The sequence below is a fragment of the Parasteatoda tepidariorum genome, chromosome 9 (assembly GCF_982258835.1).
Source record: "Parasteatoda tepidariorum strain Cologne lab strain chromosome 9, Ptep-v5.0, whole genome shotgun sequence".
NCBI classification, from domain to species: Eukaryota; Metazoa; Arthropoda; class Arachnida; order Araneae; family Theridiidae; genus Parasteatoda; species Parasteatoda tepidariorum.
Window position 1 is genome coordinate 103611667 of NC_141763.1, and position 23350 is coordinate 103635016.

The 23350-nt window shown below is 30.0% G+C and overlaps 1 protein-coding gene across 1 annotated transcript in view; it reads left to right on the forward strand.

Annotated features, from left to right (window-relative positions):
* LOC107451827 (peroxidase) overlaps nucleotides 1-23350 on the forward strand; it is a 123250-nt gene that overhangs the window by 59268 nt on the left and 40632 nt on the right. Inside the window, exons 6-7 of the mRNA XM_087152542.1 lie at nucleotides 4189-4344; nucleotides 8567-8674. Of these exons, the coding sequence (XP_087008668.1) occupies nucleotides 4189-4344; nucleotides 8567-8674 (264 nt within the window). The remainder of the gene's footprint in view (nucleotides 1-4188; nucleotides 4345-8566; nucleotides 8675-23350) is intronic.

The window sequence follows — 23350 nt, forward strand, 5'->3', positions numbered from 1 at the left end:
CATTTTTATTTTTTATGTTGTTTATTTTTATTTCTTTTAGAATTCGTTATTTTTTTAGCGAAATGTTTTTTAACCTAACAGAATTCTTTGCCGACTGTTTTCTCTATGAATGAAGAAAATAAAGTAAATATTTAACTGTTGTGAAAAGAATTTTATTTAGTTGTACAAAATACTTCAGCCAAAATTTGGGAGCCACGTAAGAGAATTATATATATTAGATCAGAAACACATCATTAAAAATCAGAATGCTTTGGTGTTTTCAAAACAAAGCAAACGTTGCCACCTGCGGAAAAGAAATACAGCCAAAATTTGGGAGCCACGTAAGAGAATTATATATAATAGATAGATGTCCTAGTCAGTCTCTCTTATAAATGTAATTTGATGGCTTTTCCTTCTACAATAAAACACGCTTTTACGTGTCATGTTATTTTATAAAAATCTACTTGCTTTTGCATAATTTTTTTTAAATGTGCTGAAATAGTTATTAATTTACTCTTTATAATGAAAAATTGTTAAAAAGAAACACTGAAAAGTAGATTTTCGGATTTTTAGAAGAAATCCTTAGGAAAATTTGCCATAGAGAAACCTATGGTAATCTACGGCAACCTATGGCTACCATAGAAATTTGCATGGCAAGATACCATACGCCTATGGTTACCATAGAGATTTGCTTGGCACAACCCCATAAGCCTATGGCTACCATAGAAATTTGTATGGCAAGATACCATACACCTATGGTTACCATAGAAATTTGTATAGCAAGATACCATAGGCCACTGGTAACCATAGAGACATGTATGGCACTTATATGGCACGTCACCATTCTCCTATGGCAACCATAGAAATTCGTATGGCGGTATACCATAGGCCAATAGTAACCATAAAGATTTGTATGACAGTATATAATAGGGAAAAGCTGATCTAGATCCCTACCAACGAAACAACTCCTATGAAGTCCTCAAAAACATCTTCTAAAAGAAGGAAATGTCCATTTTTTCATCCCGAAGTTAATCAATTCAACATGTAATCCCACAAGGCATTCCTGGTGAGTCTGTTCCGGCCTCCGGGTGGCCAATTTTCCAATTTTTGAGTGTTTGAAATTCGATGTTCCATTGATCTAGGCTTAGAGTATCAGACCACCATATTAACGTGTCATCCACTACAAGTGGAATCTTTCGCTAACTTTGGCTACTTATTTTAATATTTTTTCGATCTCATTTTTGGTCAAAAACATTTTATTGTAAACGCCTATGCGATTATCTATCTGAATTTATTAAGTTTTTAATTTCCGGTGGTCTGGTACATTTATTGCCTGTATCTTTTCAAAATATGTCGCGATTGGGTATAGGTTTTCGCAATGTTAAATTTTACCACTTGTTAACGCTGACTTTGTACACTTTAATTAATATCTTACTGTATATATTTTTTCAAATTTTTATATTTCTTTCTCCCAACTGTTTCTGATTAAACGACATCTTACTTTTTATTTTATCCCCTCCCCCTGATTTTATATAAATTTTTAAAGTCACATCACTTTTCCATTATTAATGGTGTTCTATTCCCCTTAGTAATTTATAAACAATCTTCATGATGAAAAACGCAGTTAAGTGCTTAATCATCAAGCCAGATCCATCATTTCTTTAATAATTAAAATTTTTTAATTCTTCTAACTTGTTCGGTGACAATTTCATTTTATTGCTGTCATATATCAATATCAAAGTCAGTGTTTCCATTCTCATTAGTTTTTTATTTTAATTCCACTTAGGTTCTTGCAATGCCTTTTTACTATATCTTACATATGTTAGGGTTTTATGTTTTTATTTTGTGTTTAATTTTTGATAGCCATTAAATTGTTTTTTTTATCATGTCTCTGTGTTTTACTATCTTACAACTAACATTTCTTAAGTATCCACATATATTTGTACAATGTTCTGTTACATATTTATACATAGCTTAGGGTCATCATTTAACTAGATTTGCTGGATTACTTACTAGATTTGCTGTAGACTGGTTGACAATTGTTTTGCTTGAATATCATCAACGGGACAGTCCCTGGTCAAAAAATCATCTGCCGCTGTTACCAAAAATGCTTTTAACAATTTAATCTTTCCTTAAGTTTACAACTTTTTCGTCATAGCGATTCCCTATACCCAATTAATTTTTATTTACTATCCCTGACCAAGTGTCAATTTGTCAATAGCAATTATTAATTTTACCAATTTTAATCCTGTCTTAAACATGTTTTGTATTTACCAATGTTTCTATAGTGCGTTCTCTTTTCTAACTGTGCTTAACACAACTCAACATAAATTTCGAGTTTTATATCCCTCACTAGTAGGGGATCAACTAATTAAGCCTGTTTTCTATTCTTAGCTTTTCATAGTCTAATACCATCTTTTTTATAGATAAAATTTTGTTCACATGCCATCACTGGTTGCATCGTTACATATTCGGCTTTTGTCCCGTTTGGTCTATTTTAAACTAATTTCGCTTCGACCACCGGCCCCACTCTTTATCTTTTGAATTTTCATAGTACTCTATTGTTTTAGTAGACTGTTTAATTTTTAACTTAGTATCACATATCAAAATTTGAAAAATTTTCATACTCGCTTCGACCATCGGACCATTGTTTTCGCTTTCTTTTAGGTTCCTCAAACATCTGACGCTTATCTAACTAATTATGATACTAATCAATCAAATAAACTTATTTTATACTCGCTCCGACCTCCAGACCCACTTTCTATTTTCTTGTTTTTTACAGCTTTAACAAATATTGGTTGCCTGTACTCAATATATTTTGTCCCTAATCAACATAACCAATATTTTCCACACTCGCTCCGACCACCGGACCCATTTTCTAACGGTTAGTACTAACCGTTTAAAATTTATTTGAATAAGAACAGCAATCAGAAAGGATTCTGCAAGTAAAACAGGGGAAGTTAATCAAAGAAATTTTTAAAAAAAGCTTTCTGGATATATATTTATTCTACAATTATTAAGATTTGCATTTTTAATATCCATTGCGAAAGATTCTTGTAAGTAATTATTTTTCGATGTATGGTAAAATGTCAACGAGAAATGTTGCCATAGCTGTATGGCAAAGGTGTACCATAGCCTATGGAAAAATATTTCTTCATAAGCTGTAGCACATCTTAGTTTTATGGCAAAAATTTGTCATATAAAAAAATGCCATAGGATTATGGCAAAATTCTGCCATACACTTTTGCCATACGTATATGGCAAAAGTGTATGGCAGAATTGTGCCATAGGCAAAGCCCCATAGGAATATCCTACGCATTTTTTATGGCAAACCTATGGCAAATTTTCCTAAGGGAAACAAATTGGAAATTAGACAGTTAAAATAAAATTCTCATACTCTCTTTATTGATAATACATGCATATACTGAAAAAAGAAAAGAAAAATATCACCGTGAATAACTTTTGTTCTAATGATCAGATTTTCACTTTTTAGAAATCAATCTTCATGTTTCAAAGATATTAACTATCATCAGTTAACTATTAAAATTTAGTTACAGAACTAGACAACAAAAACCGCACTTTCTCGGAATTAATATACCTCTTTTTTTTCAATAAAATTGAGTTCTTGACCATCAAAATATAGGGAGTGGGTGAAATCTAGAAAATATGGTACACGGTCGAACACAGGAACACGGTCGAAAATTTAGGTTTTTATTTTATCATTTATCTAAAACTTTTTGACAAATTTAATTCACATTTTATTTCATATTACTTAAAATTATATAGTTTAAAATATTGTAAAAGTTTGTATGCATGCAAACTGCTCTACATTTATTAAATTAACTATTGAAATTCTAACTATTTTCTACATTTATTATAAAATAATACAAAATAGTAAGTAATAAGTTAAAATTATTTTTCTTTCCATGAAATGATCTTTGGAGAAACGAGTTTCAAAAGTAGGTACAAGAATTTTTAGAATCGCACGTTTAGTTTCAGATTTATAACCAAAAACACAAAAGTTGAGCCTTAAGGTTTCCTAGCTTACGGTCGATCTCCTGACTAAACAAATGAGACCTTATTTTCCAGATTTCTGTTCTTTATTCGTAAGAATGCAACCATTTGAATAAAAGTCATTCAGAGAGATAACTTTATATTGCCAATAAATACCAACATCATTGCAATATTATATTAAAATTTATTTTACAGAAAACGGTGTGCCACCCAGTTGCTGTGATCCATCAAAGAAAGGTGATCCATTTTGTGTGGTTGAAACCATACCACCTGATGATCCATTCTATGGACAATACAACGTGACCTGCCGAGCCATCGCAAGAGCTGCTCCATTTCCAAAATGCACTTTTGGTAAGGAATATATATATATATATATATATATATATATATATATAAATCCGTGTTAAAATTATCTATTGAAAAATTTTTTCTTTAATAATTTAAATAATTTTTCTATGTGCTAATCCATATTGTGCAAATCCGCGACTAAAATTATTTGCAAAACAGGCAATTTATCTTTCTCTTTTCTTTTTTATTTTTTTTTTATATTCTTTCTTAAATAAACATCTATCTTTTAAAACTATTTATGATCAATTTTTAAAATTATCCAGTATAATATTACCTTGCGCACATCCATTTCGGGCCCATCCTTGGTAACTAACAAATCAAAGCTCAGAATAACAAATCACTTCAGCAGTGCAGTAAGAACGACACTTTAAAACCCTCTTGTTACACTCAATTTGCGCTTTTGTTTTCATATTTTGTAATCTGGCAATCTTTCTGCGAAAACATTTTTAAATCATTCTTGAAATATTTTCTGTCCTTGTAAGTTGATCTGATTTTGCTACTCGCTTTATAGTCCCATTTAAATGTTTTTTTATTTTATTTTCTGTTTTTAGATGCTTTTTTACTTTTTACTTTTTGTGATCTTTTTTATTTGTTGTTATTTTTATAAAAAAAATTTTGAGTGCTCCTCACACTATTGTATTAATATATTTTGCTTTGGCTGTATTGATACAATATCAGAAAGCACTCTGTTTTACGGATATAATCGTGTGGGCTGAAGAAAAGTTTATATCTTTTTTTTTCGGTTTTATTTTTCCGGTTTTTTAAATGAAATTTCTTTTTTTTTTATATTATATATATATTTTATATAAGCTGTTGTTTGTTATTTTTTACTTATTATTCCCCCCCCCCTTTTTTTCATTTGTCTTTAATTTTTCTTTGTTTTATTCTTCATTTTGAACTATATATATATATATATATATATATATATATATGAGCAAAGAAGAATTATAAAATTTTTATACATAGAAATTTTTTTTAACTGGAACACGGAAAGATTCTCTTCAGAGCGCATTCCCTTACGATGATAAATGCGATATTTCAAAATAACGAGTAATTATCCTAAGACAAAAATTACTCTTTATAATCCGTCTATGTCGCTAAAAAATAAAAATGCAATTGAAAATGAGTTTGAGATCAAAGGAGGCAAAACAAAAATTTACTGACTTGGAGTAAAAGTTAAAATGTCTTAAAAATTGAGAGACTGCTCTAGCAGTTTAGAAAAATTTGCTAAGAAGAAAAAGATGTAAAATAGTGCTTATAGCTTAAATAGTATAAAATAATTTTTAAAAATAGCATATATGTACACCGAAGAGCCATTACATTATGACCACCCTCCATCTATAACAATGGGCTCGTCCAGGTTACATGGTTTCTCGCCCAGGAACAATGTTTTCATGGGGCACATTAGGACCCACAATCCTCATAGAACAATCCCTGACGTCTGTAAGCTACTTGAACATAGTTGCAGACCAGGTTCACCCAGTCATGGCAACAGTTTTTCCAGCAGGGGATGGTGTTTACCAACAGGATAATGCACCATGTCATGAGGGTCTAATCGTTATGGATTGATTCGAGGAGCATTCCAGTGACTTTCAAGTCATGTCTAGGCCCCCAAATTCACCTGACCTTAATCCAATAGAGCATTTGTGGTCCTACTTGGAAAATCGAATTCGTGCTACCACGCTACCCCCTCGAGGGAATTGCAGGACAAGTTGGTGGGCGCTTGGTACCAGATACCTCAGACTAACTATCAGCACCTTGTGGAATCAATGCCACGGCAGGTGCTAGCAGTTTTGAGTCAAATTTGCTGCCTATTGGACCATGGAAAATTTGATTTTTGTAATATATTAACATTTTCCAATAATTAATTAGTGTAGCCTTAAACTTTATTCATTGTAGTATTAAAAGTTCAATTGTGCAGTCATTTTAAATAAATACTTTTTTCTTCTTTTTTTTTTTGGAACTTCAGAAAAATATCTGTTTTTTAAACACCATCATTCCTACGCTCTAAGAGATTTGAAACTGAAGTTACCAATATATTGGAAACCATAAATTTATTATCGTACTAAAACAGCTGAATTAAAAAATAATTTGAAAACATTTAAAAAATCTACCTTTTAAAAGATATCGTCAGAAAGATGTACATAAAGTTTGTAGATTCAGCCCCCAGAACCTTATTTCAGTTATGATGTATAAAGAAAGTTAAATATAAAAATGTTGCATTTAAAACCTTTTCAATGGATTAAAAGCTGTCTTACTTATTTTTAACAATAATGTTAACCACTGAAATTGTAATAGTTTAGGTATCTTAAGCAATTTTGACTTTAATCAACCACTTTTTTTTTTTGAAAAATGTAAAGGCAAAACACAAATCATTTCATTGCTGTCATCATACGTGCCAACTTCCTTCGCTTTGCGTAAAATATTAATTTAATGGTAAAAGAAATTTCAGTACTTTTTAGTTTAGTATTTTTTATTTTAAGTAATTCTTAAAGCACTACATATCAAAAATTCAAAGTGTCTATGAAATGCAACTTTATTTCAGTTTTTTATATTTTTAAAGAGTAGGCGTAATTATTCTTATTCTTCAAGGTTTCTTATTTAAATCGATTCCAATTTATTAAAACTTTTGCTGAAGGCGGAGTAGTTGACATCCCTGAGTAATGCGTATGATAAACAAAATTGTCTTGGCATCTCTTGATTAAATTTTCTTATTAATTTTTCTGCGTCACAAAGCGTAAACTTGCAAAATCTTGTGCAACTCTTTTATGAAAAGTGTCTTATCTTTTTCGTTTTTTTTTAAATGCCTATTAATCTGAATTTAATTGTAGTATTAAGAAAATTTCACCGACAACCGAAGCATAAGTATTTATGCTAGAGAAAAATATATCATATGCTATTGAAATTCCCCTCTCCGAGACACCTTATCAGAAAAAAAATGGTATTGTACCAACAAGTATCAAAAAAGGCCCTTTTTTAGGTAAACTAGTCATACAAAATTAACATTTATTTGCATTTTGACATTCGTTATCACGTCGTGATCTTATAACAGTTTACACTTAACAACTTAACATCACAATTATAATGTGCACTTACGTTTTTAATTCACTTTAGCCGTCATAATATCTCTCCTTATTAGTAGCGAGTTGCTTACAGAAACATCTTTATTTGAAGAACACTACAACAATCTTAAGCTATACTCAGTTAAGAAAAGACCATTGCGGTACAGGATTAAAGTAGTAATCATCCTCTGCTGCATGCAGTTCCGTTTTATTTCGTTATCAAATTATGCAAACATGCTTTCAAAACAATATAAAAGTTTAACACGTCACACAGAAACATAACTCGTGCTCACTTTTACGATATATATCATAGAATTTTTAAAGATTGAATAAATAAATAAAAGTGAATTGAGTTTCTACCTTTTTTTAAAACATTTTAGTCACCTTGAAGAGGGAAAAAAACATTAACATTCAGTAAATAGTTTGAGAATTATAAATATAGTAAGTGGTAAAAAAATACAATGCTGTGGCCCTCAAAAAGGCAATTGCAGGACTGAAATTTGCCGTGCAGAATAATATATTTTTATTAATACGCTGAATGCCCCCCCCCTTAATTTTACATGTCTTGCCCGTCTGACCACACGGTAAATAACTACACACTAAATTTGCAAATATTAGACATATTTTTTTAAAAGGTTTAGCGTGACATATCTGATCGTTCGTTGTAGTGGAAGTGGGTGTCTTTGCATGAAATATCTGAAAAAAGTGGTGAATTATATAAGCCTACGAATTGTTTAGTGGTGGATAAAAGTCTACTGAATTGAATTTATTAAACCAAGAATCACAATTGATAAACTACCACTTGAAAATATTTATTCGCTGTCCGGAGCAAGTTTGCATCTCTGTGTATATAAATAAAACTATTTTTGTGTGTTCTATATTGCATTCATTTCTTCAAACCATTTCAATAACGATAATAATACAAAAAAAAATTAAAAATTTACTCGAATTATGTGTTTTTAATAATCTTGGCTTCGCCGGTCACCGGTGACCCCCATGGCATTCAACGTGTTAAGAACAAGCTAGTTATTTTTGTGAGCATTTTTTTTAATATTCCAATTTGTTTGAAAATTACATAATTTGCCATACATAATTACATAATACATTTTGTCATAATTTGCTTTCAATAACAACTTTTGCTTAAAAATAAATTTTGATGTTAGGTGGAAAAAGAGGAGTGGTTAACAAAAAGTCTTCTTTCATCGATGCTTCACATGTTTATGATAATACTGATGAACATTCAAAGGAATTGAGAACGAACGACGGAACAGGTGAGTCATTCAAATGGAAAAACTCTCTTTATTTTTTGCTGGTTTTTTGTGAGGAGGGAAATGAACCCTTTCTAAACTTTTCATCAACACTTTTTCTCGGTTATAGAAACAGATACATTTTATAACTGCTTAAAATTTCTCGGTAGTCATAGATATATTTATTAAAACAAACTATAATGAAAGGAATTATTAGTTTTTGCTGTCTCGATACTTTCAGGCGGAGAGAGTGTGAGCGAAATAACCTTTGATGGGTGTATAATTGAAATAACAGTGGTAATAGTCATCCATACTAGCTTTTTTTGTTTTTCAATAAACCTGAAAAAATGTAAGAATCGATATTCATATTTCTGATTGCTCCATGATGAATAGGACATGTTTTTCATTTTATTTTATAATCGTCGTTGAACAGCCGACCCAATTTTTTTTGAGGTTTAAGACTACTCATGCTCACCTCCATAGCCTTGTAATTTTGAACCTAATCCAGAAGACAAGGGAACTCCTGGATCAAGTATTGAGAGAAATTTGCCTTCGTGGAAGACTTTTTGATGGAACTAAACCGCATTTGCGAAGACCTCCCACGGTTAGCCTGACGGTAGGGGAACTTTAACCCATGATCTGTCTACCACTGAAGATATTTCACGTCAGTACTGTGGTCGGTGCAAGCCGGATGCGGAATTCGTATCGACCCGGGATCGAACCCCGGTTCACCTCATTGGAAGACGAAAGCCCTGTACCCTGATCCATCGCGGCTCAATAGGACATGTTGAATAATGTCGTTTTTTTCCATCACATCATTTTTATCAATAGAATAAAAGCATCTCAAATCTTAAAGTATCTTAACCATTATAAGCACTGAATAATTGAAAAATATTTAGTAATTCTCACTTATATCTTTAGCTACAGAATAACAAAGATTTAAAAACCTTTTAAAATGGCTCCTTACATACAATTGCAGTTATGGAAACATTTATTATCGCCAGTAAATATAGTAAGCAATGAACCAAACTTGCTTTATTGTTATTTAAATTGAGAAAAAAAAAATAATTCTCTAAAAAAAAAAAAAAGAATGAGTTTTATAAAAATCCCGTTAACGTAAAAAAAAATTATAAAAGTTACGTTAACTTAAATAGAAACGTAAATATCATGTCATTTCGTTAATCTGTATGCATAAATCACATCATCGTAGAAAACGTGAATTGATTATTAGTCAGCAATGACATTTATTGGCAAGCAATGACAAAACAAATCCAGCTGCTATTCTACAGCGAAAAAACTATTTTTATGCCTGACCGTTCGTAAAATTCTAAAGAAATGAATTCTATAAAAATAGCGTTATCATAACAAAAATGTATAAGTCAGGCCAACATAAAAAAAAAGGGTAAACATCATGTCATTATAAATAACGATAAGAAATTTAAAACGATTAGAAATATAACGTCATCATGAAAAACTTGAAAATCGCATCAAAATTTTTCTTAAAAATTCTGTGAGCTTATACTTTTTTTTTCTTTCTTTTCTGTAATCGTGATCACAAAAAGAAAAAAAATAGATAAAAATATTTATTAAAGGCAAAAGTACAGAAAAAGCTCTTTTGGAATTTTTAAAATTTATTCATAATAGTATTGCTGAAAATAAGATAACAGTAACTATATTTCTTGATATATCAAAAGCTTTCGATAATGTCAATCACACTCTTTTAATCAAAAAATTAGAATTTGCTGGTTTCAGAGGAATTATTTTAAATTGGTTTATTTCATATCTTTCAAACAGAGAATATAGAGTTAAAATCCGAAGTAGTTTTAGTAATTATATTTTTTCAAACCGTGGTGTTCCTCAAGGATCTATTCTAGGACCCTTATTGTTTATTATATTCATCAATGACTTTTGTCAACTCAAACTTTTTGGCAAGATAATAGCATATGCAGATCATTCCGAAATTTTGTATTCTTGCACTGATTTAAATCAACTAATTTTTAAAATTGAATCTGATTTACGCGTAATTTCAAAATGGTTTACATTAAATGACTTAAATTTAAATCTAAATAAAACTAAATATATTTATTTCAGTTTAAAAAAATCAGAATTAAACTTAAATTTAAAATTTCACTCTCTCTCCCCTGTAAAAGTACGAATGAAAATTGTCAATGCTACATTCTACGATCTGAAAATAATATCAAATATTTAGGACTATATATCGATTCTAATTTGAAATGGAAAACACATATTAACAATTTAGTTAAAAAATTGCGTTTTGTTTTAGTTACATTTTATCACCTTAATAAAAGTCATTTTAATTTTGTGAAAGCACTCTATTACTCCTGGTTTTTTCTCTAATGTGTCTGAAAGGAGACCAACTGAAATATATGAGATTCCCCACTTTACAAAATACATTTATTGATCAGTAAGGTCAGATTTAAGATCAGTAAGGATCACATCGGTAGAATGTAGGCCACTGCAGACTCAATGGAGGCCATTTTTGTGTTTCACAGGGTAACGAAGTGAGTGGAACAATCCATTGATGTTGATGTTGGCCTTCTTGGGTGACATTAAATTGTGGGGAATTCTTCCGACTTCACCTCCGAAATAAATGAACCTAACCATTTGAAATGGAACACCTAGATTGCAAACGACTTTTCTAAATACATTTATTGATTACAAAATAAGTAAAAACTAACATATTAGACTTTATTTATCGTAGATAAAAAAAAAATTGTGAAATTGAATAAGAGTAAGGTTTATTCAATTAAACACGTCTCAAAACTTTCGCTGCGAGCTACAATTTTTTTCTTCCAATTTTCATTCAAAACACTCAAAATGTAATAATTAAGATGTTAGTGTACTCTTCGTCCTAAGTAGTTTGATTTTCTTCCATATTTCTTCCGTTGTTTCAATAATCAAAATACATGGACGCAATAAAAATATATATATAATATCTGCATGTTGATTAGTTAATCAGCTGCTAAATCAATTTATTCGACTTCTTCTTCTTTATGAATAAAACTTAAACTCTGGATACACATTATATACAGTAATTGTAATCTAAAATCCTAATCAGTGAATAAGTTGTTCACCAATTTAGCTTTCAAACCATAAAAACCTATTTTAACAAAATATTCGATATAATATTTATTTTGTAAAAACAGTTTTGCCCAAATTTTAAATAACGACTCTCAGATTGTAGTCGACAAATCTGTTCTTAATTTTTAGATCCTTTCAAATGAATTTCCATTTTATCCCTTCTTCACACAGCATCGGGGCTAAAACATAATTTATTGTCGAAAACCAAAAAAAAGAGAAAGTTTGAAAAACTAGGCTGTTTAACTCAGAGGTGCTAATTTTTCGTAAATGATAAAATACAGGTAGTAACACATCATTAAATGTTCGCTTTTTTTTTTTTTTCGTTAAATTAAGTTATCCCCGGTTTGCACTATTTAACAATTATATATATTTTAAAATGCAGCTGGATGCTGGGGTTATCTCGGCGTTTGGCGCGAAGCTTCACTAACCGATTCATCGATTCTGTTTTGTCGTATTCTAGGAGGTCCCAAATATCTTTGAAGTTGTAGTATGTTGTAACAACAAATCAAGTCCTTAAGGAAGCAAATCTTTAGTTTTGAAGTGAAAATCATCTTTGGAATGGGGAGATCCCCTTGAGTAGAGTTGTATGATAAAGTTAATAGTATATTTTAAAATGCAAGTAAACATGCATATTTTAACTACTAATACTGTTAATGAATACTGGTAGTCACAAATAGTTCACTTCTTTTGAAGTAGAGGTTAACCCTTTCGCGCCGACTGTCACAAATACGTGACAGCATAAAACCGTATCAATCAGGGTAAAAAGATAAAACTGGTAATCAAAATAATTCTTTAGCAGTTTATTTGTGGGCGGAGTTATAATTGTTTGATTTATTTAATTCACCATTACTTTGTTCAAAATAAAACTATTTAGTTATACTTTGAATTAACATTGATTATATATATGATTAAACTAACAATAATTAAAGCAAAAGCAAAGTAAGTCTGTCAAATTAGCAGCGACTATATTTAGGTTACCGTTTTTTATTTAATTACAACTTGGTTCTGATTTTGTACGAATGCTTTTCTGAATCACCCGTCCCCAAGGGGTTAAGGGCCATTTAGGCCTCAGATGCCCAGTTCTACAACAACGAACGATGAAGTAGAGGTAAAAATGATATGTATACTCTCAATACTTTATATTGGCATCTCTGGTATAAATTTATTTCAACTCTACATTATTTTAATTACATCATGTGCAGTTATAAGAAACCAGAAATGCCGACTGCTCCGTTTTCTGGAAAAGTTTTAATGCATTAGTAGCGATTTAAATAGTAAAACTTGTAGAACTATGCCCACTTTTTATAAGAGGCTGTGATAGCCTGGTTGGTAGGGCGTTGGACCTATATCCAAGAGGTCGTATAGTTTCGATCCCCAACGGTCGAAAGACTTCCCGTGTAGTAAATGGTGACTGATGCAAGTTAAATCTGTCTGGTCACAAAAGTCTCTATGTTCCCATAACAAATTACAACTCTGAGAGTATTGAATTGGAGATGGCTCGTTCTCTGGTTCAGGTCAAAATTATGATCTGTGAATGAATGAATGGGTCCGCCCTATAAACGGGCTGTGAGGTGTGTGTGGCTGAAATCGTATTCTTGTCCATAGATGACGCCACTGAAAAACAACAAACTCACCCTCTGCCTTAAAATTTGCTTGGTTTTATTAATCAGGCTTGTTGATATTGGCAAGCAGCATTTACACGTTTAATGCCCTGGGGGTCACCAGTGACCGGCACTGAGTTTGTTGGTAGCCCCACGAGGGTCACCGGTGACCGGTGAAGCCAAGATAACAAATAATTCGAGTAAATTTTTTATTTTTTTGAATTATTATCGTTATTAAAATGGTTTGAAGAAATGAATGCAATATAGAACACACAAAAATAGTTTTATTTATATACACAGAGATGCAAACTTGCTCCGGACAGTGAATAAATATTTTCAAGTGGTAGTTTATTGATTGTGATTCTTGGTTTAATAAATTCAATTTAGTAGATTTTTATCCACCACTATTTCTAAACAATTCGTAGGGTTATATAATTCACCATTTTTTTTTTCAGATATGTCGCGCTAAACCTTTTAAGAACTAGCAAAATCTGTCTAATTTAGTTTATAGTTATTTATACCGTTTGGCCAAACGGGCAAGCCAAGTAAAATTAGCGTGGCATTCAACGTGTTAAAAACCCTTTTTAAAAGTGTCACCACAAAATGACTGCTATATAGTTGCATTTCACAAGATGTTTTTAATTTTTGATATGTAGTGGTGGAAAAATTACTTAAAATGAAAATTACTAAACTAAAAATAACTTTCGTTAAACTAGAAAATGTTTTTTTTTTCTTTTACAAAGTTTAGCAAGTCGGTATCTCTGAAAATCTCATGTTTTGAGTACTTATTCCTAAGTTTGAGATCGAATGAAAAGAAATATGCTTTCTAATAAAATCGGCATCAATTTTCGAACTTTTATAGGATGGTAAGCACTTTGATATTACGACCCACTAACTGATTCAGAAAATAGTTTTTTTAGTGGATGCGAAAGAAATGTAATATTTGATAAATTTTAACGGAAACAAATTTGCCTAATTTCAAGCAAGTCAGAAAATCGAATTGCAGAGTTGATACGCGGGACTAAAAACTAATTAATTAATTAATTTTTTTCTAGCATATTTTTTCAGTTTCCTGTTGACAAATGAATTTCTTTATTTAAATAAACTGGGCATCCCATTCATCATTAAATTACATACAGTAAAGTAAAAAATACATTAATTTGGCAAACATTGTGGTAGCCATAAAAAATCAAGCCGTTTGCATGTGAAATAATAAAACAATGAAGAAATTCAATATGACAAATTGAGGTTTTTACATAACATTAGAAATATTGATTGTAGACTTAAATTAAAACATGATTTGATATGTACAGTCCGCAAAAAAAAAAAAGATATCACCCTGAACAACTTTCGTTCTAATGATCGGATTTTCACGATCTAAGTGTCAATCTTAATGGTTCCCGGGGGTGACCTCAAATATGCTAATTAATTAGTGCTAACTATTAATTAAGTTACGAAATCAGACACAAAAACGTACTTTCTCTGAATAAACATGTATTTTTTTTTACATATTTGGAATTCTGACCCTTAAAATAGGGGGGGTAGACAAAATTTCGAAAAAAATGGGTTGTAAATTAGGTCGCAATAGGGATTTATATATCTGGCGATGGTTTAAAAATATGCCAAATTACCTCGCCATAGAAGGGGGAATAATTTATAACAACCATAAAGAAACTGAATGAATGACAAGATGGGAAAAGATAGTGCTTCTCGTTGCTAAGCAACCAAAAGAATTTTTCACGTTGCTTTCTGGGCTTTTTTTTCTTTTTTTTTTTAAATCTCCTTTAAAAAGGAAATTTAAATAAATTAAGAAATTATTTTTGATTCTCCAAGATTATAGAATGTTTGAATTTTTATCTGACATTATTTATTTTTGTAAAGCTGTTTTAATGTAATTTGTATGACAGTTTTGAATTAAAACCAAATTTTCATAAGTTATCATAAATTTATGAAGAGTTGTAGGGTTAAATGCTTTTGCCCCGCACTTCGAGTTTCTTAGGAAAGGAAAAAAAAGTGATCAAGCAAAGGTGGACCTGAAAAAAGATAGCTATTCTGATGCATAATCGCAAAATTTTATAGAAATCACGGTATTTATTTTCGATAAAATTGTAAAACTTAATAAATGTTATAAGGCATTTTAAAAGCATTTTGATATATATATATATATATATATATATATATATATATATATATATATATATATATATATATATATATATATATATATATATATATATATATATATATATATATATATATATATATATATATATATATATATATATATATATATATATATATATATATATATATATCATAATAAATAAAAACAAAAAAAACACGAGGAAAATTACGAAAAATAATAAGTTTTATTCATTGCGCATAAGCTGCAAGTAAATAGAACTCATAAAATAAGTAAATAAGTTCAAAATGTAGAAAAAACTTGGGAAAAATTACGGAACAATAAAAAAGGGGGAAGAAAAATAATAATAAAAAATAAAACAGCAAGAAACCGGAAAAAAAATTCTAAAAATATCCGGAAAATAAAAGATATAATCTTTTCATCAGCTTACACGATTATATCAGCAAAAAAATAGTACTTTCTATTATTGTATCAATATAGCCAAAGTAAAATATATCAATGCAATAGTTTGAGAAGCACTCAAAAAAATTTTACAAAAAAATTACAAACATAATGGAACACAATAAGTAGAAATATCAAGCGAAATCAGAAAATTAAGTATAAAGAAGAAACAGAATAAAACATGAAACGAAATCTATAAAGCGAGCTGCGAATTCAAATGAACTTATTACATGAACGTGAAATTTTTAAAGAATTATTTAAAATATTTTCGAAAAAGATTGCCACATTACAAAATATGAAACCAAAAGCGGAAATTGAGCTAAAAGCTTAAATAGAGGGGTTTTGTATTAAAGTGCGTTCTTACTGCAGTGTTTTGGTTAAACCTATTTTATATAATGTGATTATAATGCTTTTTGAATTTATTATTCTGTTTTTATCGGAGAAAATAGTAACTTCGTTAAATCATGAAAATTCTTGGAATTAGACATGAAAAGTTATGAATTTGAAAATCTAAAATGTAACAGATACCCTGTATTAAGGAAAATAAAATATTTCATTTGAAATCTATTTTTTTATTCAACATTATTTCATTTTATGCTTTGCAGAATATTAAAACGGTGCGGAGATCAAGGAGGTATGTAAATAGGAAAATATATTAAAATCCATATCTTAAGTTCAGAACCTTTTTTCATGGCACTTGTTAACCAAAATGCTGTAATGATATTGTCAGCATTTCAATTAAAAGAACTAATTCGTTCTGTTTAAAACTATCTCTATCACACGACTTTTTTTTTCCGAATGTCGCATACCTCCCTTAACTATATCCGTACTTCTTCAACTACGATTAAAATAAAACTTTATTTTAAGGAGCAAGTCAAGAATTTGTACTTCTTAATATTTGCAAATGATATTAAGTAAACTTAGTTTGCAGTAAAAAGAGTTGATGTTATTTACACACTCCTTTCGTTAGTTCTTTAAAAAACATGATTAAACGAAAATTAGGTTTATAATACCCTTAATTAAACAAGAGTAACAATTGTTACAGTTTTTACAATAATTTTTCAACTCTGACACTCTTTTCATGAGATAACTTCTTTTACCAACGATTTTGTCCCTTTTTTTTTGTTAGTTGAAACCAGCTTACGCATTCTTGTAATTTTTACATTTTATCTTTGAAATTTCAATCTCGAAAGACATGCATGAAGTGACGCCTAGTCCAAAGAATCTAAGTTAAATAGTTGTAAGGCCGATTATTACGAAAACAATTAACTACTCTGGTTCAATGAAACAATTACAGTAAAACTTGGGTAAGTTGACCACTTCATGTGCATTGTTTTAGTGGCCAACGTAGACAAGTGGTCAACTTATAGAAGGGGTGGGACATTGTTTACTTTTTCGTTTCCTACATGTTGCTATACATTAAAATTTTTTTTTTTACTTGACTTAAAAATTTGATTTAGCAAATGGCCAAATGAATATCTCAAGAAATGTGTTTAAACCTAAACGAACTTCAATTTGTTACACAGAAATAATTTTAATATTTAACTAACTTTTAAAAAAAAATTATTTTGTTATTTATGCATGTGAAGTGTTTAATAAAAATAATTTCTTAAAATATCAGAACACGAAAACATTGAAAACTTTAACAAAACAAAATTATTTTAACACTTTAAAATTTATTCTGTTATTACTACGCATACAAGCCTATTTGCTCACTATTGCAACTGGAAGAGCAACTTTTAACCTAACACACCTGTTTTCAATGAATGAATGAAAGAAATGGTCAAAAGCTGACTCCCTACAGTTTCCCCAGATGGTCAACTCACAAAAAGGTTTAGATTAGCTTTTTACACTATTTCACCAAACAAGTGAAATATTAACATACATTGCGAAATGACAGATTATTTTCTGAATTTTTTTTTTCTGGTCAATTTATGAGGGTTTTAGAACAGAATTTCATAATACTCCTAGACAAAATTAACTTATTTCAGTGGTCAACATACAAGATAGACAGGTGGTCAAGTTACAAAGGTTTTGCTTCTTTATTATGTAGGAAAATTTCCGTTCTTGATAATTGAGGTCAACTTATTCAGGTGTAAAACTTACAAGTGTGGTCAACTTGGCAGGTTTCACTGTATAAATAAATCATTAATATTCTTGTTTTTTTATTACGAAATATTAGGAGAAATTTGTATACATAATTTCTTCGAAACGTGTGTTAAAACTATGATTATAAGTTATTTAAGAAGAAAAAAGTCAAATGGAGTAAAAGAACAATTTTTGAGATGATGATTCTAAAAATAGCACATTTTTCAAATCTTTTTGCAATTTTTTATTTTAGTAGTTGTTTAACAAAACAAGGCATATCGAACATTTTCCTGATATAGCAATATTTTTTTGAACTGTGCAAAAGTTGAGAAATTATACAAACAACTTTTAAAGAAAATATTTTCAACTTTTTAAGACAAAAGGGTGACTTAAAAGGGTTAGCGCACAAGATTAACTTTGAATGTTGAATTAAAATTGCATGCCCGTAGTTTTTTGTTCATTTAAAAAACAAAACAATCTGTTAAATTTTTCCCCTGTGCGCACATACGCATTTACTTTTCATTACTCGAATAAATAAGAAGTAATAAAAAAAAAAATTAATAATTTATCTTCATTTTTCGTAAACAATAGTATTTTTAGTAAATAGTCAGCTGTTCTGCTTCGAATGATATTGAGTGTGATCAGTAGAATATTTTTAATTTCTTAACAAAATTTAATTCTCAGATAGCTGGCAATAATTTTAAGTTTTCTTTCAATAAGAACTTAGCAATAATTTAAAAAGTAATTTTATTTTAAAGAAAAACATAAATTAAAGTACTTAAACAATTGATTATATATTATTGGAAAAAAATATACATAATAGAATTTTTAAAAAAATTGCATTAAAATTCAATAAAAAAGTTAGAAAAATAATTCTGCGAAACACGCATAGACAGGTAATTTACAAATTTATTTTAAGATTAAGGCGATATATAAGATATAAAGAAGTTTTAAAAAACTCTACTCTAAACTCAGCTGCACGACAGCCCATGGAGGGCCAAGGCCTACTATGCCCATCTCAGTTTTCTGAACCTAGGGCTCTGGGGTGCAGGAGCAGATGTTCCGGTCAGGTGATCAGCCGAACTCGGAACCCCCAGTGTTTAGTTCCCAATCATGCTTGGTACTTATTTATCGACCCACTGAAGGGATGAAAGGCTGAGTCAGCCTTGCCCGGCCCGAGGAACGACAGGGCGAAGCGCTACCGCTCAGCCACCGGGGGAAGTTTTAAGATGATTAAAAATGTTGACTACGCATTCGTATTAATAATTATAAAATATATATTCAAGAAATTGATAAATATATTATTCCAAATCTATGCATACGTGTGTATATTATTGAAATTGTATCAGTTATTGAAAAAGAAAATCAAAAATTAAAAAATAATCACATTAAGTAAGCACAATCTGGTGCATAATCATATTCTATCAGAAGCACGCCTTTATAAAACTAGACATTCGTTGAATAAAGTGTTTTTTATTCAAAATGTTTTATTCATAATTTCTTTACTAAATTACAAATACATTATTAAATGACTAAAAAGAAACATCGTATTTTATAGTTTGAAAGAAATAAAAATAAAAAGATTAGCAAGCGATTATTAGGAAAAAAATATGAATGAAATTTTACACTACGCGCGCGAAGTCAAGTTCCTCGCAAGTTTATCACATTTTAATATTAATCGCCCCATTTAATCATTTTTTTATTGTCGCCAAATTATTTTTTTAAAAATAATTAATTTTAATTTTTTTCAGCTTCTAATAAATAAAAACAGTTGAAACTTTAGATTTTTCTATTGAAAAATATGTAGATTATTATGGTATAAAAAAATTCATACCTTATAATTCAAAATTTTTTCATCCTCAATTTAATTAAATAATAAAAAATAATTAATAATTATTAAAAATTATTTTTTTCATGAAATTATCTTTGGGTAAATGAATTTTATGAGTGGGTGCAATTTTTTTTGAATTGCTTCATTAGTTTTGAAAATATGACTGAAAACGCAAAAAGCGAAATTAACATTAAGGGGTACGAACTTTGGATCGCTCTCCTGACCAAACTATGGGGACCACATTTCCCAGATTGCGGCTACCCCCTATATTTTGAAGGTTAGGAATCCAAATATGTAAAAAAAAATACATGTTTATTCAGAGAAAGTACGTTTTTGTGTCTCATTTCGTAACTTAATTAATAGTTAGCACTAATTAATTAGCATATTTGAGGTCACCCCCGGGAACCATTAAGATTGACACTTAGATCGTGAAAATCCGATCATTATAACAAAAGTTATTCAGGGTGATATCTTTTTTTTTTTTTTGCTGACTGTACAATAATTGATTCTTGAAAAATGAAAAACATAATTGATGAATATAGGTAAAATGAAAGCAGAGAATGTTTCTGGCTTAAATATTCATAAGTTGAAATGAGAATCATAGTGGTAGTTACGATTGAATAACGAAATTATAAATAAATAAAAATGATTTTTAAGTTTCTACCACTTTTTTACATCTATAGTAGAGCATGGTATCCCTGAAGTTGCCATCTTCATAAGTTCAAATAAAAAATTTCACCCAAAATTCTTGGAATTTTGGAAAATTTCTTCCTTTAATACTAACACTAGTAAAAACATTTCGCAAAACTTAAAAAAAAGTGGAGATTAACGCAATAAGTAATAAACTTTCGATAAAAAAAATATTTACTTTTTTTTTAAAATTAACAATAATTTCATTTGTATGAAATGGAGCTTTATTTTGAGAATTGCTTAAACAATTAAAGCGCTAAGCAAATGAAAAAAAGATTGAAGGAAGTGAAAGTATCAAAATCAGAAAAATGAGGGTCACACCAAACCATCGAAGGTTAAATGTGAGGTAGGTAGGACATAAAAGGTGACTTGTAGGTCATAAAGAAGGGAGAAAGGAAGTGGATGATGACACGGTCACTAGATTCAGATCTAGGCCGCCTCTCTATTCATTTTATTTGATCAGAAGCCCCAGCGAAAGATCTAAATCAGTTCACTAACTTAAAGCAAACCATCGTGTTACTGAGTCATTTTTGTTATAAAGGACTTTTAATGAGGAAGCGAAGATAATACCAAATACTGTGCTTTCTGCAGAAGTTTTAATAAATGGGTAGCGAATTAAATAGTAAAACTTGTAGAATAAGAATAGTTATACCTACTCTTTAATAGTGTCTCCACGAGAAAACTTCAATGAAGTTCATAGATACCAACTTACTCCGTTTTGTCACAAATATTTTCAAATGGTAACAAAATTTAAGTTATTTTCATTTTAAGTCATTTTTCTGCTCAACCTATTGTAACGTATCAAGCTATATAAATAATGTTTCTTATAAAAAAAACTTTTATTCACAAACAGTAACAAATATGAAGTACCCGTAACAGTTAAAATATTATAAAACAAACTAGAAAAACCCGTAACGGGTTATATGAAAACTCAAATGCCAAAACTAAACTAATATCTAAAAAAACGAACAACTTTCTTTTGTTCAACAAAAAGTCTTCTAATTTTATCGTCCGTTTTTATTTTATCTCTTCATGTGTTTATTTTATTTTATTCATGCTTTTGCTAGCCCGTTATTTTTTGATATTTTTACTTTTATTCATGCTTTCGCTAGCCAATTATTTTTTAAATATTTTTAGACTTTATACTATCAAAAATTTAAGTATCCCATCAGATGCAATTTTTAATTTTTGCAAAAAGCGAAACAATTTGCATCCCTTAAAGTTGCATTTCGAATGATAGTTTGAATTATTTTATGTTGAGCTGGAAAAATTACTTAAAATGAAAAATACTAAATTAAAAATACTTAAATTTCGTTACCACTTGAAAATATTTTTTGACAAAATGGAGCAAGTAGTCATCCCTGTAAGTGTTTCGTTCTTGGTTTATTCCGTCTGATTCAAAATAATTTTGACTACCACTACATAGAAATAACTAAAACGTCGTCGAAGGATGTTGCAATCATTTTAGATCTACTATTAGATATTGACCTTACTGAGGACAAAACTAAATTCAGCTCTGCTTTCTTCCTTGGCAACATTGTGTAGACAAACCCCTCACAACGCTCTTTTAGTGTTAGCTCACTACACACACAAAATAACATACACAGATAAACGCAACAATTTATTGGCGCAGTAACCCGTAGGGGTAGCGGAACTTAGCGCAGAATACGAGCATTTATAACCGGGATTCCTCACTCTAACAGACGACTTAGTAATTAGTTACTGGTTAATTACTATTATTTCATAATGCATAGATATTTATATTATTTTTTATTTATGCTTATTACTTTGTAAATATCTCATATATCCTTGATTACATAATTCGTATAGAATTACGATCCCATATTTTTCGTATCATTATTATTGTTTGCCAATTGGAACTTTATTATAATTATTCGCTGACTAACCCTGATGTCACGACTCCTTTTCTTGGCTGCTCCCCCCCCCCCTCCATTTTATTTCCTCATCGTAATTCTCCCGACTCATTAAAACTGACGAATCGGTGAATGGTGTGCTGAGGTTCGCTGTATTTCCAACGGGAATTTTGGTGTCAATTTTATAACAATAAGAGAAGCTAATTGCACCACTGACATAAACAAATATTTGAAACACCATTTCTTATATTCAAGTAATTCTTTATGTATGTGGGCAATATTTTGTGGCTGGGCATTAATGGGGTAAATATGGAAAAAAAACGTTCCTTTAGGATGATACGAATAGACACGCAAGGCCATAAAATGCGAACACATATGTACTGTTCTGTTCGTTTTAACCTAGCTGGGCTCCTGAGGTCAATAATGGCCCTATTCTCCTTCATCCTGTGATGAGAACTTGAGCAAAAACAATAGACAGATTACATGAAATGCAACAATTAAATGGCACATATTAAGGAAGAGAAAAAAGAATGGCACTTTGCCATGGTGATAAGAAACATATAATTGAATGTATAGAAAAATACAATATATATATTTACAAGTAGGGGAACAATATTTACTAATTACAAAATACGAGAAGAAAAAAAAATTCATTAACAAAAAACTCTGTTAAAGTAGAGTCCTGGTTATTACCACCACTCGTGTCGGATTTATCTCACCCTGATCAGAGTTGTTCTTCCGCAGGGTTTCGACTGTCTGTGTGTTTTTTACTCAGTGCATGTTTTTAAGACTAGCGTACTGCTCAGGGCTGAAAGTCCTAGTGTTTTGATTTTATAGGGCACCTGGGCCGCGAAGCGGGCCCTATCCCATTCATCTGGAATTTTAGAACAGTTTTGGATGAGCAATGAGGTAAGCAGGCAATGGAGTTGC